Source organism: Sceloporus undulatus, chromosome 6 (assembly GCF_019175285.1).
Source record: "Sceloporus undulatus isolate JIND9_A2432 ecotype Alabama chromosome 6, SceUnd_v1.1, whole genome shotgun sequence".
Taxonomy (NCBI): domain Eukaryota; kingdom Metazoa; phylum Chordata; class Lepidosauria; order Squamata; family Phrynosomatidae; genus Sceloporus; species Sceloporus undulatus.
The window spans coordinates 141,507,535-141,521,274 of NC_056527.1; the positions used below are offsets into that span (position 1 = coordinate 141,507,535).

At 40.2% G+C, this 13,740-nt stretch overlaps 1 protein-coding gene across 1 annotated transcript; it reads right to left on the reverse strand.

Moving 5' to 3' along the window:
* Nucleotides 1-7,769: 7,769 nt before the first annotated feature.
* On the reverse strand, nucleotides 7,770-11,692 carry LOC121934000 (transmembrane protein 45B-like). The gene is made up of 4 exons (XM_042473978.1): nucleotides 11,581-11,692; nucleotides 10,181-10,365; nucleotides 8,387-8,532; nucleotides 7,770-7,884 (listed from the first exon to the last, which is right to left on the reverse strand). The coding sequence occupies exons 1-4, from the start codon at nucleotides 11,690-11,692 to the stop codon at nucleotides 7,770-7,772; spliced, it is 558 nt and encodes a 185-aa protein (XP_042329912.1).
* Nucleotides 11,693-13,740: the final 2,048 nt, after the last annotated feature.

Below are 13,740 nucleotides of genomic sequence, written 5' to 3' on the forward strand. Positions count from 1 at the left end.
ACAACTGCTTGGAGAAATGACGGGGATCATGCGTCTATGTGGTTGGACTGCAACTCCTATCACCCTTCAACCTTGGCAAGGGCTGATGGGAGATGGATCAATGGGAGATGCCTCCCATCTCTGGTTTAGCGTTTTTCGTTTCCCTTACACTTTCCACTGAGTAGTTGGTCAGAAACCGGTAGACAAAGAAGACAGTGAATACTTGTTGCACTATAAATGTATGACTTTTTTTAAAGTTGAGAAGTCGAAGGCTTTCATGGACGGCATCTATCATTTTTTGTGGGTTTTTGGGGCTATGTGGCCAAGTTCTAGAAGAGTTTATTCCTGACCTTTCCCCAGCATCTGTGGCTTTGGCATCTTCAGAGAATACTTTTTTAAAAGTTGTTTTCCTGATATATCAAATTCTTGTTTGATATTAGCATAAGTGCTTTGCTTGTTTGGCACGAAGTATTTCTGGCAACATGACAAAATCTAGCTATTTTTTTTTTTTTTTGGATTAACATATAAATCTTAGACCAGTAACTTTTCTTCTTCATCTGAACCTATCATATATGAAAAAAGGGAGACCTTTTTATTTTTGAGGCCCCCCAACACTGATTTGAAACATTCTGTGCCATTTTCAACAACTTACCATTTGTTGTTGTTCCTTCAAGTCATTTCCAACTTCTCGTGACCCTAAAGCAGGGGTAGGCAACCTTTTTGAGCCGGGGGCCGGGTTGCTGTCCCTCAGACAACTGGGGGTCCGAAGCCAAAAAATAAATAATTAAATAATTTTTAAATAAATAAATAAACCGGGACAAATGTGGGACAAAATTTTCAAATGGAGGACCTTTTTTTAAAAAAAAATGGAGGACACGCAAAAAAATTTGCTGATTTTTTAAAAAAATGTTAATATAAATGCATGTTTCGGAGGCTTCTATAGACAATTGCCTCCCTTGCCCGCCACTTGCCCCCCCTTGCCTGCCTCCTCCTGATAGGTCAAAGGCCCCATGCTTTCATGCGAGAGGCCAAAGGCTCCGGCGGCAATCGGCAGCAGGACCGGGCGGGGGCCGGTCCCAAGGCCTTGCCGGGCCGCATCCGGCCCGCAGGCTGCAGGTTGCCTACTCCTGCCCTAAAGCAACCCTATCATGGATTTTTCCTGGAAAGTTTATTCAGAGGGGGGTTGCCATTGCCATCCTCTGAGTCTGAGAGAGTGTGACTTGCCCAAAGTCAGCCAGTGGCTTTAGATGGCCGAGTCAGGATTCGAACCCAGGTCTCCAGAGTCACAGTCCAACATTCAAATCACTTTACTGGCTGGCTCTCCATACATCATCTTATTTTAAATTACTGCAAAAAGTAAATTTTATATTAGTGGACCACATTTTCCTCCATACATTGATATGGACATTATACCCAAACTATTGGGCCTACCTTATCATGTACTCTTTTACAGGGTCATCTTCTGTCTCTAGTGTCATAAGCCATTTATGCACATTTTAAATTATAAGGTCATCGTCTTTACACAACTCTAATTAACACTCATTTTCTCTCTCTTACGGCATGTTTCCTTGTTATGGAGCCACTCCGGGTGTCGGTGTGAGAAACAGCATGAGAACTGTTTCAAATAAACAGAGGCCGGGGATCCGAAGGGTGTGATAATGACACTGCTTTAATTAAATTTGAGAACCCAGTCTTCTCTTACCTTTTTACTCCTCAACTTTATTGCTTACCAGTAAAATAATGTGATAGATGATGGAGATGAAGAGAACAACAGCGGCATAATGCCAGGAGCAGCACAAAGTCATACATATCATGGATACTTGTGCAACTTTAGTACACCAAAATGCAAAGGAGAAAGAGGAAGGAAGCAGAGACACCTGGCTGAACAAGAGACTTATACATGTGAAAGGGATCTAGGAGTCCAAGTAGACCACAAGTTGAACATGAGTCAACAGTGTAATGCGGCAGCTAAAAAGGCCAATGCAATTTTAGGCTGCATCAATAAAAGCATAGTGTCTAGATCAAGAGAAGTAATAGTGCCACTATATTCTGCTTTGTTCAGGCCTCACCTGGAATATTGTGTCCAGTTCTGGGCACCACAATTCAAAAAGGATGTTGAGAAACTGGAGCATGAAGGACCCAGTGCAAAAAAACAAAAACAAAACAAAGCAAAAAAACAAACAAACCCAGGCAGCCTTCTGAGTTGATTAAATCCAAACTATTGCACTTTGAAAGTTGAGGACAAAGGAGGAAAGTGGGACATTTTAAAAGCAGCTGAAGAAGTGGGCTGACACAGGATGGATTGGGACTGTCTCTGCCAAGCTGGGACAGTTGGAGGATATGATTCCTCTCTCTGCAATAACCATTAAAATAAATATGGAGACATCACACTGGTGAATATCACTAACAGCATGCTAGCGAAATGTTTTCCCCACTTGCCAATATTTCCCTTCTTACATACAGAAAGCATAATTTCCAGGTACAGGTTTTGTGTGTCTGTGCATTTGTCTCTATGAAAAACACATCTTGATTTCCCTGAAAGATTGTTTAGGTGTGCGTATGGCACAAAATCAGAGGACAGGACTATGTGTACTTAGTCCAAGCTCAAGGCACCTGAGATGAAAGTCAGTGTATACACAGGCAAAAGCCAAGAGGTCTTGGCAGAAGATGCTTATTTTAGCACGGGTGCCAAGACAACATCTTCCACCACAAACAAGAGAAGGCATGTAAAATGTGTGGTGTGGCTTTTCCTTATAGAACAAAATGAGTGGTGGAGTGTGTGGAAGGGAAAGATAGAAAAAGGGAATCAGCAGTAGGCCAAAAACCCTAAATCAATAAAGGGAACCCCCTCTTCTCACTGCCACTGGGACTCATAGGTTCAAAAGTTGGGTATTATTTTGACAAAGGATTAATTTAATTGATTCATTTTTTCATTTTCAACTAAACTTATTTTAGAAATAAAATTAAAACAAAGTAAGACCTTTGAATGTTTGCTGTTATTTGCCAGGAAATCAACTTTGATTTATGGCAACTCTATGAATGAGAGTCCTCCAAGATCTTCAGTCATCAACTGTGCTGCTCAGGTCTTGGAAACTCAGGGTTGGAGCTTCCTTGGTAGTGCTGTCTCCCTCTTTTCCTACTGCCTTCCATTTTACCCAGCATTATCACTTTTCCCCAGTAGGTCATGTTTTCTCATGCCAAACGTGTGGCAATCTCAATTTAGTTGCCTTGGCTTAGAGTGAGAGTTTGGGCATAGTTTGATGAATGTTGGACCAAGCAGGAAAGTGGCTGCTAAGGTTGCTTACTGCTTGCAATAGATACTTGTCACAACCAGTTTTAATTCAGATGAAAATGAAACTCAGCCAAACCACCCTCAGTCTAGTTATTCAAAGAAGGACACTGAACAAGAAGAGAAACTTTAAAAGTTCCTCCACGCTGCACTTCCCATATTAGGTTTCTCTTCTCCCTAAGGTCCAAAGCAGGTTTTACAGAGGATGCATGGGCACAACTGACCTATATTCACGTCTCACATCTGCTTCATAAGATCTAGGGAATCAGCAGGTGACATAAGTGGCAGCCTGTGAAGTAGATGGGAGCATAGAAAGGTTGATGATAAATGATGTTGTATCACAGAGACCCAGCGTGGAATAGTCATTTGAGTGCTGGATTAAAACTTTGGAGACCAGAGTTCAAATCCCTGCTTGGCCATGGAAACCCACTGTAACTTAAGCATGTTACACTCTTTCCATCTGAGAGGAAGGCGATGGCAGATCCTCGCTGAACAAATCTTGCCAAGAAAACCCCATGATAGGTTCAGCTTAGAGTTGCCATAAATCAGAAATAGACTTGCTCACACACCTGAGAAAGCAGACCAAATCTTCAAAAGCTTACACTACAATAGCTTTCGCTCATCTAGTATGTATGTACGCATGCTGTAGATCTGAGAGAAAAACAGCTGTGCTTTCTTCTCGGCTGCAACTGGATGGTTCCTGAGTGCCACGCATATTTCCCCAGCTACTAAATGGCCAAAGTTGGCTTTGTGCAAGGAGCTACTGAATTGTTCCTTGCATAATGGACATATTTGTGTGTAAAATGCATATCTCCAAAGAGAAAGAGTTGCAAATACTGTACTTATTTCATAGCTAAAGATGCAGCTCCACGCACAGGGTGTGCTGGTAGACAACCAAAACAAAATTGCAAAAAAATATTTTGAAATGGGTCAAGTAATATTAACTACACCCTCGTGACTATTAAATACAGAGTCTACAATTATCTAACTGCAGGTATGTTCAGCCTCACACCCACATTTCATCTGCAAAATTGGAGCAAACATCGCAAACTGATTTAAGTTTAGGACTGCTGCAAGGATTGCTGACAAATGATTTATATGCTCAAGGAACACTGGTAAAGTGCCAAATATTGCTGCCAGAATTTAATGAGGAACTACAAATATAGGTGTATCATGTAAATAAAAATACCTAACTTAACTATATATGGCTATTTATATGCACATGTAATAGAAAAACAACCGTAACACCACTTGGTTCAATCTGTATTACCATCTTTTAGAAAAGCAACAACATGGAATTACAACCAATTCAATTGTTGTGGTGACAAAGGCATTAGCAAGGCACTCCTTTACAATACTGATAATAACAGAGTAATAATCAGCAGAAGGAAATCCTTCACATTTGTTGAAAATGAAATGTTACCAGTGCACAATTGTAGAAAATAAAATATCGTCAGGCAGCAGAAAGCCAGCAGGAGACAGCAAAGTGTTAGCAGACAGCAGGATGGAGTATCCCAGATAGTTTTCCTTTTCCGTTTCGCCAGATAAACTTCTTCATACAGTAATGTATGAAGCACTAATTGTGATGCCTATCGCTCACTGTCAGAAGATTCTTACAGACGAGATGGCATGTTAACATTTTCTGTTGGCTGCCAACATGTTATTTTCTACAATTGTTTGTGCACAGGACCAGCAACAGCCCGGATGCACTAATGAAGGGACATGCGGTAGAGAGTGCTCCCAATCCAGTATATATGCACTGCCCTCCATTAATGCCATCGTGGCAAGAATGGGGGTTGTGTGATAAAGTCCTAAGTCCCAACTGAAATCAGTTGTAAGCATTTGGACCAAAACCAGAGACCCTTAACCTCGAGGAGCAATCTAACTTTCAAAGAGCCTCTTACTCCTGAAGGCGAACAAGTGACTCAACGAACTACAGGCTGAAGAGAGATATTAATTAACCCTAATTGAATCTGAAGTCAAAGGCTTTCATGGCTGGCATCCATAGTTTTTGCTGGTTTTTTTGGGCTGTGAGGCCGTGTTCTGGAAGAGTTTATTCATGACATTTCCCCAGCATCTGTGGCTGGTGTCTTCAGAGAATGCTGGCATGGAAGAGAGTGGGGTCTATATACTGTTGGTTGAGAGGAAGTATTTACATGTTAATCTGTGTATTGTTCTGTCATTGAATGGCAAGGCCTCAGGGAGTCTCTTTAATTAATGATCCATTGTCTGCTGGGAAACCCTCCGTACCTTGGGTGGTTTTCCTTTGCATTTGCTGGATCTTGATTTTGGTATTTATACCCCACTCTCTTCCATGCCAGCATCCTCTGAAGATGCCAGCCACAGCTGCTGGCAAAACATCAAGAATAAACTCTTCTAGAACAAGGCCTCATATTCTGAAAAACCCACCAAAAATTAATTCAATCATTTTTGCAAAATAAAATTACTGAACTGGACATTAACAGGGTTCCTTTAGTAGCCTCACCAACTTTCAGCATTTCATGGCCTTGTGCCCAACAAAAATAACGTCTGAAGTTAACAGAAGAGCCTTTATTGGAGGGATGGAGGAAAGGTCTTGCTAGGAAGATGCTTTAGATAAGACTGGCAGGACAATACAGATACAATAAATACGGTAAGTACAATAGCAAATTTCAGCTCCACCACTCAAAATCAAAAAGCTGTTATGGAAGTTTATTCCCACCCCTTTAATTTGGCACCAAACAGTTTTCTCAAAACATCTTGCAATATACATAAAGTTTTCCAAACAGACCAAAGAAAGAAATTCTTTCCCCACATATTTTCTCTCCTGTTCCCAGAGCATCAGGACTTCAAAGAGTTAACTCTCATCATTACTTTTCAAAGCAGTAACCCAAATTCTCTTTCTCAGGCTGGCACTATCTCTTCAGGATAACAACTTCCTCTGCCCCTGGGTTTTCTCAAACCATGAAATAGACATAAACATTTTGATTTTAACACAAGAACTTAACAATTCCATCAAAACACAATATTAAACTTATACCTTTTGTCTTGTCATAAAACTCATCTATCACTTGTAAAATATCCCAGGATAATTCTTCTCTCCCTTTTATTAACTGCATTCTTAATCAAACTTATAACAACTAAGCAAACCTTAACAGAGCACTGATTTCTTTAATTCTTTGCATAGATTTTTCACTTTGATATATGGCAAAATAAATCTGCATAATCGATCAGTTTGAACAAAAGCTTATAACATTTCGAAATGCAACATTCTCATATGCAACTTGAACTAACAATACAACAAACTTAAAGCAAGCTTATTATAATATAACCGAACATAACATATTATAATCCACATTGTAATTCAAAAGCATGTTTTGCAAGAGCAGGACTAGTATGTTCCCCCTTTTCTTGTGTTTACTGAACATAAGCAGAGAATACCTGAAATGGGTTACCTTGCTAGCCTTTAGGGTAGCAAAAATACTTCTACTCAAAGGATGGAAAGGGAAATACAGTGGTACCCCGGGATACGAAATACCCAGGTTACGAAATTTCCGGGATACGAAAAAATCCCATAGGAAATAACTGTTCCGGGTTATGAATGTTTTTTCAGGTTACGAAAAAAATTTTTGGTGCTTTTCGGCGCTTTTTCGCACGAAACGCGGCTTTTCCCCATTAGCGCCTATGGGTTTTCGGCTTGCGAAGGCTTTTCGGGTTACGAAAGCGGCCGCGGAACGAATTAAATTCGTAACCCGAGGCACCACTGTAGTCATATTCCAGGGTTGAGTGATTAGAGCATCGAAAAGAAATGGAAACACACACTCAGATAAAGTACTTCTGCAGAAGAAGGTAAGTCTTCCCATTCATTTATTTAATTCATATTGGTCATCACTGAAAATAGCAGCTGAAGCACAAATAAAGGCACAAAAAAGGGAGTTAAATCACAGGTTGATGATGCTTGATAAATTTACTGCACAGTAGCTACATCTCAAGAGAACCAGTGTGGTATTAGTAGTAGTAGTATTAAATCTTGATGTGAAACCCCTGTGATAGCTTCACCTTAGGGTCACCAAAACTTGGAAGTACACAGCAACAAGCTACATATCCTGGTAGAAAATTCTGCAGGAATTTACGAGTTCTTGCAACTCTGCACTAGCACATAAATTTGGGGTATTGGAGGTGATGGTTACAGAAAACACAAAGCTAATATAAAGACAAACCCAAACCCTTTAGAAAGAAAAGATAAAAGCAACACCTATTAGCTAGCTGTATATTGATTGGGATGTCAAGAGGCTACCTTTACCTTTAACATTTTTACATATAGATTGGGACCACAGAGAAGATGTAGTTAGTAGGGAGGCCCATTTAAAGACAAAAGGCCTTTTTAACTGAGAGGTCTTCAATTAAACTGCAGATACAGATATCCTCCCAAGGTAAGAGTTCACTTTTTGTTCATTTTTAAAAATCAGAGTGTAATTTTAGAAACTGTATGCAGAGCTTCTCTGAAGAGCTCAAACTAAATCTATTCTTCATCAGATCCATCAAGAAGAGCAGTGTAGGTCTTTGTATCATCTTGGTTGAACTTCTGAATTTCATTTTCTGTGCCTTCAAAGCCTCCTTTCTGTGACCTAAGAAACCTGCAGAAAGCAAATGGAAGTTCAAGTGGAGTATTGGACATTCACATGGACACGGCAAAACCTAACTACAAATGGGCACAGTTATAGCTTTTGCCATCATGAGGCTTTCATCTCTCATTCCCAGATGAGTCTTACATGAAGATGAGTCACAAATATATGGTGGTCCACCATCCTTCCCACCTTTATATATTTTCAAGTGATCCATTTGAGGTCCATCTATTCGCTTTCTCAGTGTCCTGCAAAACTTTGACATACTGAAATTCAGCTGCCTCTTCTATGACTTTTCGTTGTATTCCTGACTACTGTATGTTAATTGCTACTTTGTTTAATTTAAGGTTGTCTTTTTTAAAAATGCACCCTAGGTGAAGAGTAATATTAATGTGAAGTGTTAATAACTATAGAAGGGAAACCATTTGATAAGATTCATTACACTTAATGTTTCTGCTTTGCCTGGATAGGGAATCCTGTTCTTTCTCCTTAACTGATCAGCTTCAATGCTTACCAGTAGACGATGCCATAGATGATGGAGAGGAAGAGAACAGTGCTCTGGCAGTGCCAGCAGTAGCACATGGCCATAAAAGAGAGGGTCTTCTGGTCATTATGATCCCAGCTGGGAGCTTCCCAAAGTGGGTATAGCACATATCCAATCTGGGTGAACCAACAGAAGAAGAGAGAAGCATCTCAATTTCTGCATATTAAATATTGCCTATCATTTCTTAATGGCTGACGTAATTACCCAAAAGGGTTGTCTGGAGCCGCCTGTTTTTTCTCCAGAGGGAGCCTGCAGCAACCAAACTGTGTGGGCTCCCTCCACACCAAAAAGAACCCGCTAAAAGTGGGTTCTCTTTGGCGCACATAGGCACCACCATCAGTGTGCCATTAGCGCACTATGGTGCATCCATGATGCCGCACACTGGATTCTACTGGCTCACTATCAATGAGGTGTCTGTCAAGGCTGCCTGTTAGCACCTGCATTGTTTAATGTTTATGTTAATTCATTAATAATTGATTTAAGGGATAATGACGACTATGTAACCCCTAAATTGGGACCCGCCATCAGTGTGCCAGTAGCGCACTGTGGTGTGTCCATGATGCAAGCATGGCGCCTGGACATGCGGATGCTGTACTGCACTCATGTCATCATGACACCCCCGTGTGGATGGATGGCCACCATGGTGGTGCCACTGCCGCACACTAGGGCTCAGGAGAGTGTGGACGCTGCGCACTCCTGAACCCAAGTTTTGGCTTGACGACAGCACTTCCTGCCCGTCTGTCTCAGGCCTTTTAAAAAAAACTTTATTTGTTAAATTGTAAAGCATACCATCAAACAAAATGTATCAATGAAATCAATATTCCCTTCCCCTATTATCCCTCCCCCCCAGCAGTTAATTCTACAACAAAGAAAAGTAAAAGAAAAGAATGGCGTAAAACTGTACCTCCCTATAAGAGCCTGGCCATGTGCTAAGTCTTGCAGGAGAAGCATTTTTCTTGGTTGCAACACCATCATGAGTGTATTTGGTGAGGACATGAGAAAGACAGTCTCCTCAGTCTTCTGTGGGCTGCTCCCAAATTTTGCAAGCTTTTTTAATGCCATTTTAAAGGCATGTGTCACGGCAGCCAGACCAGGAGTCTACAAGAATAGTGTAGCTTTAACCTTGCAAAAGCAATCCTGGATGCTGCAGAAACCTGAGCCTCCCGGCCCAAGTCTGGATATAGGAGTACATCCAAAGTCTCACATTTCCAAATTATGTTAATAATTGTTACCTGGAAGAAGTGTGGTTATCTGTCCCTGGTGCCTGATGTTGTCAGTGAATTTCATGACTTGGATTTTGTAGTGCTGGGCTTGAGATGGTTAGATCCAACAGTAGAGGGAGAAGCCCACCCACATCCATTGGATGGTGAATCCGCTCTAGCTTTTAACCTGAATGCCTTAGACAGCAGCTTTAAATTTCAGGCTAAAACCAAAAGTGGATGCACTATCTCAGTGCCAGAGGAGATGTCAAGCTCTGCTGCTTAGAATTGCTTAGAGTTTCCCGGTCATACCTTTGAACTGGAAAATCCATCTTGTGTTGATTTTATCTGGTGCCATGCCTTTGCTACAGTTAATTTCCATTTTTTAGGATGTCTTTGTACAAAAACGTTTAGGAATCTGGATGTTGCTAACACTTTTTAACAGTTTAACCCAAGGAAGAAAAGAGCTATTTTTTGTGCCTGAGTGGAATACTTGTACTCCAAAGACTATCCCGCCCAGTAAGAAATTCTTTTAAAAAATGCTCATTGTCTAATTGGAACTGACCTGCCACATCCAAGTTCCCTGGGTAATAAACATGGAAGTCCTGAACAGTTCCAGGACTGGGTTGTTTCTCAACCACACCTCAAGCAAAGAGCAAACAGCTCCACTGAATATGGGGATTAAGAGGATGTAGTGAATGTACTGATCCAGAGTAGACACCCGGCCTGCGTGGGTGTAGAAGAGTAGCCCTGGTAGAGACAGACAAAAATACAACAAACCTTGAGTCCCTACATTGGGAGAAAGGCGGGATATAAGAAAATAATAATAATAATAATAATAATAATAATAATAATAATAATAATAACAATAATAATAATATAAGTTATCAATTATTGTTGTAAAAATTACACATACACTTTTGAAGGTCTGAAATTTTACATAGGATAACATCTTAGCAATATTGAGAACAGAAAATTAGCTGTTTCTTCAGCTGATCTCTTTATGGATCACAGCCATCACGTTCTCCATTTCTGGGTACTAGAGAAACATTTCCCCCCAGAGTGACAACATAACTGAAAGGCATTTGATAATGATGACTGATAACTTAATTCCTTATGGTTTAAATCAAGGTTGGGCAGAATGTGGCTGACAAGCTGCATTTGGAGCCCTCTGGATCCCTAAATACGGGCCTTGGGACCCCTCTGAAGTCATCTGAACCCCCCCAGTACCACCAATTTTTTTCTTAAAAGGTGGAGGCCAATTTTCAAGTAGTTTTTTTGTCCCCAAATGAGCCCAAACTGCCTAAAATTGGAGCACTGTTCACCCCTTAACCTTGCATAGCCCCCATAGCCTTCCGAAAACACCCAAAAAAGACAAAAAAATCTGCAGAAAATCAGCCAAAATGGCAGCCAGAAGTGATATCACGTCGCGCCTGGTGTGCTGAAACACACTGGTGTAGTCCACCAAATGGTGCTCAGAGGTCTTTTATATACTGGCTGATTTGAGGCATATGTGTATAGATTTATGTATTGGTATATCTTCTGACTATTATTATGTTTGTTTTGTCACCATCTCTTTTCTCTTAAGAGCCCTTGAAAAAGGCTGTAGTTGTAGCCGTACGACGACTTCTGGGCCAAAATGCATTGGAGCAACTTGAGGAATAAACATTCTGAGACAGTCTCTCTTTTACACTGGGTGGGCCTTTCACACAACACAGTTATAGTGCTATCATTCCACTTTAAATGCCATGGTTCCATCCCTTGGAATCTTGGAGTTTGCAATTTGGTGAGGTACTACAGCTCTCTGGCTGAACATTCTAAATATACCTCCATAATCTACAAATCTCAGAATGCTGTAGGACATTGCCATGGCAGTTAAAACAGACTATAGCACTATAAGCATGTACTGTGAAAGGGTCTCAGGTTCACCATCTAGCTCTGCCTTGCTTTGAAATGCAAACGTACCTTCATTGAAAAGAGACAGATATAGTAGGAAGTAATCGAGTCCCACAGGAATCTGGAACTTGCATTGAGTGAGTATGCCCACTATGCCAGCGAATGCGAATGCGATGTACATTGTTGAATGTTGCCAACGGTGAAGAAGCATCCACTTGTGGGTGTCCTTGTTGTAAAGTTGGAAGAAGCAGGGGCCTTCCAAGGAGCATTGCTCCAATAACGTTCCTAAGATTCAAACAATGACTTCTAGTTATTTCTGATGGATGAGAGATATATTGGAAAGGGGAATCATCTGTTCAGCTATTTCCACTATATAAATGTTTCTCAAATGGTGGGACAGGGCCACAGGTCTGTGCGCAAGAGTTGCTCAAAGGAGGGTGCAAGACCTGGCGGTCCTGATGCTCCTCCTCCTCCTCCTCATCATCATCATCATCATCTCAAACTTTTTTATGTGCAAAATTTACACGTGTTGAATTAAATATTGAATTCAATTAAGCAAAACTGTTCTAATTTGAATGATGTTATTTCCTTATAAAATCCTAAAATATGAATAAGTTTATTACGGACAAAGACCAGTCTCAATAATAAAATAGTACATTAAAAAAAAGTGAAATAATACACACAATGGACAGCTTTGATTTAAACTAATAAAAAGATAAAAGCCAAATAGTAAAATTTAAAACATTACATTTCAGCTATGGTTAAAATAAATTTCGATATTGAAAAATAGAATAAAAAAAATAGATAATGAGATATTAAAAGCAGACTATAAGCACAATTAAATAAAATTGACAAAGTATTAACAGACATGTCTCAGTAAGATCGACTAACTTAAGTTGATTTTGCTTTTCCTACAAGTGACTGCAGATGCACAGAATTGTTCCACTTTATAGGTTATATGCTAAAATATGAACAGACACAAACGTATGAATGAAAACACGCACACTAAATAAAGGAAATATTTTTTATTCCTAATACTATGTCGGGTGGGAGAAGAAGGGTGCGACATCCACTTGTAGATGCAAAGGGGTGAAACGTTGGAGTACCACTGCACTATATCACAGCAGATTCCACCAGGGAAGCTTGAACTGGTAGCTCTGCTGCATTTGCTAATACACTTCTTGGATTAAAGTTGCCCACAAGTTTTCAAATTGTTATAAGAGTGTAACCCTCCACTGAGAGGTTATGTACCTGTCCTTCATGGTGTACTCCATGGTGCAGTAATGGTCATACAAATATAGAGGGGAGTTTATCAAACGGGAGGAATTTATCTTAAATTCGAATGAAAAGAAAGTGGGGCCAGAATGCATTCACTTAAAGTTGCTAGTTTTGCGTAATTACGTGAATGCGCATTGCGTTCAAACTGGCTTCCCATTGCCTGAAAATAGCATGCCATTGCCCGAATTTGTGTGTGGCAGCCTATCACACAATAATGTGAAACCCCATGATTGCATTCAGACTGACTTCCCATTGCCCGAATTTGCGTGTAGTGGGTTATCACGCAATAACGTTAAACCCCGTGATTGTGTTTAAGATTGTCCTTGGATTATACTTCCAATTTCCCTTGTCTGATAAACTCCTGTTAGAAGTCTGGAAGGCTTGTCCCTTGTAGTACCTGCAGATGTTCCTTATTATAAGGGATGCCCCCTTTCCTTTTATACAGACTGAACAAGATGTCAGCATATTCCCCCAAATAACAACAACAACAAAGCCCTGTATTTTCGAGTGAGGGCATTTCATAAAAACAGAAACGTGTGCATAATGTAATATATGAATGTGGACAATATGTTAATTTTACAGAGAATCACGGCGGCTGACACCAATACTTTCATTTGGTGTTTAGGCAGGGCACAGACTTGTCAATAGTTACCTCTTGACTGTCAACCGTGTATGATATGAATTTCAGAAGTCCCTTATTGCTATGTTGAAAACCGAGCAACACTACTAGCATATGAAATTGTTTTCTGTGTACTTAGATTACAGGGAATAATGAATTAAGGTTATTTCTGTTAAGAGTCAGAACAGAATAACCTTCTTGATAAGGGTATTCTGCAATATGTGGGCACCTGAGTGACCCACAGGGAGTAGACCCCTTCCTAATTCCTATTCTGGTTTATTATTATTATTATTATTATTATTATTATTATTATTATTATTATTATTATTATT

Excerpts from the sequence above, each read along its gene's own strand:
- LOC121934000 (XM_042473978.1), bottom strand. The coding sequence starts at position 11,692 with ATGTACATCGCATTCGCATTCGCTGGCATAGTGGGCATACTCACTCAA. Across the intron at positions 10,366-11,580 it reads TCTGTCTCTTTTCAATGAAG|GGCTACTCTTCTACACCCAC; the intron begins GTACGTTTGCAT and ends TGTCTCTACCAG. Across the intron at positions 8,533-10,180 it reads AGGGAACTTGGATGTGGCAG|ATTGGATATGTGCTATACCC; the intron begins GTCAGTTCCAAT and ends TGGTTCACCCAG.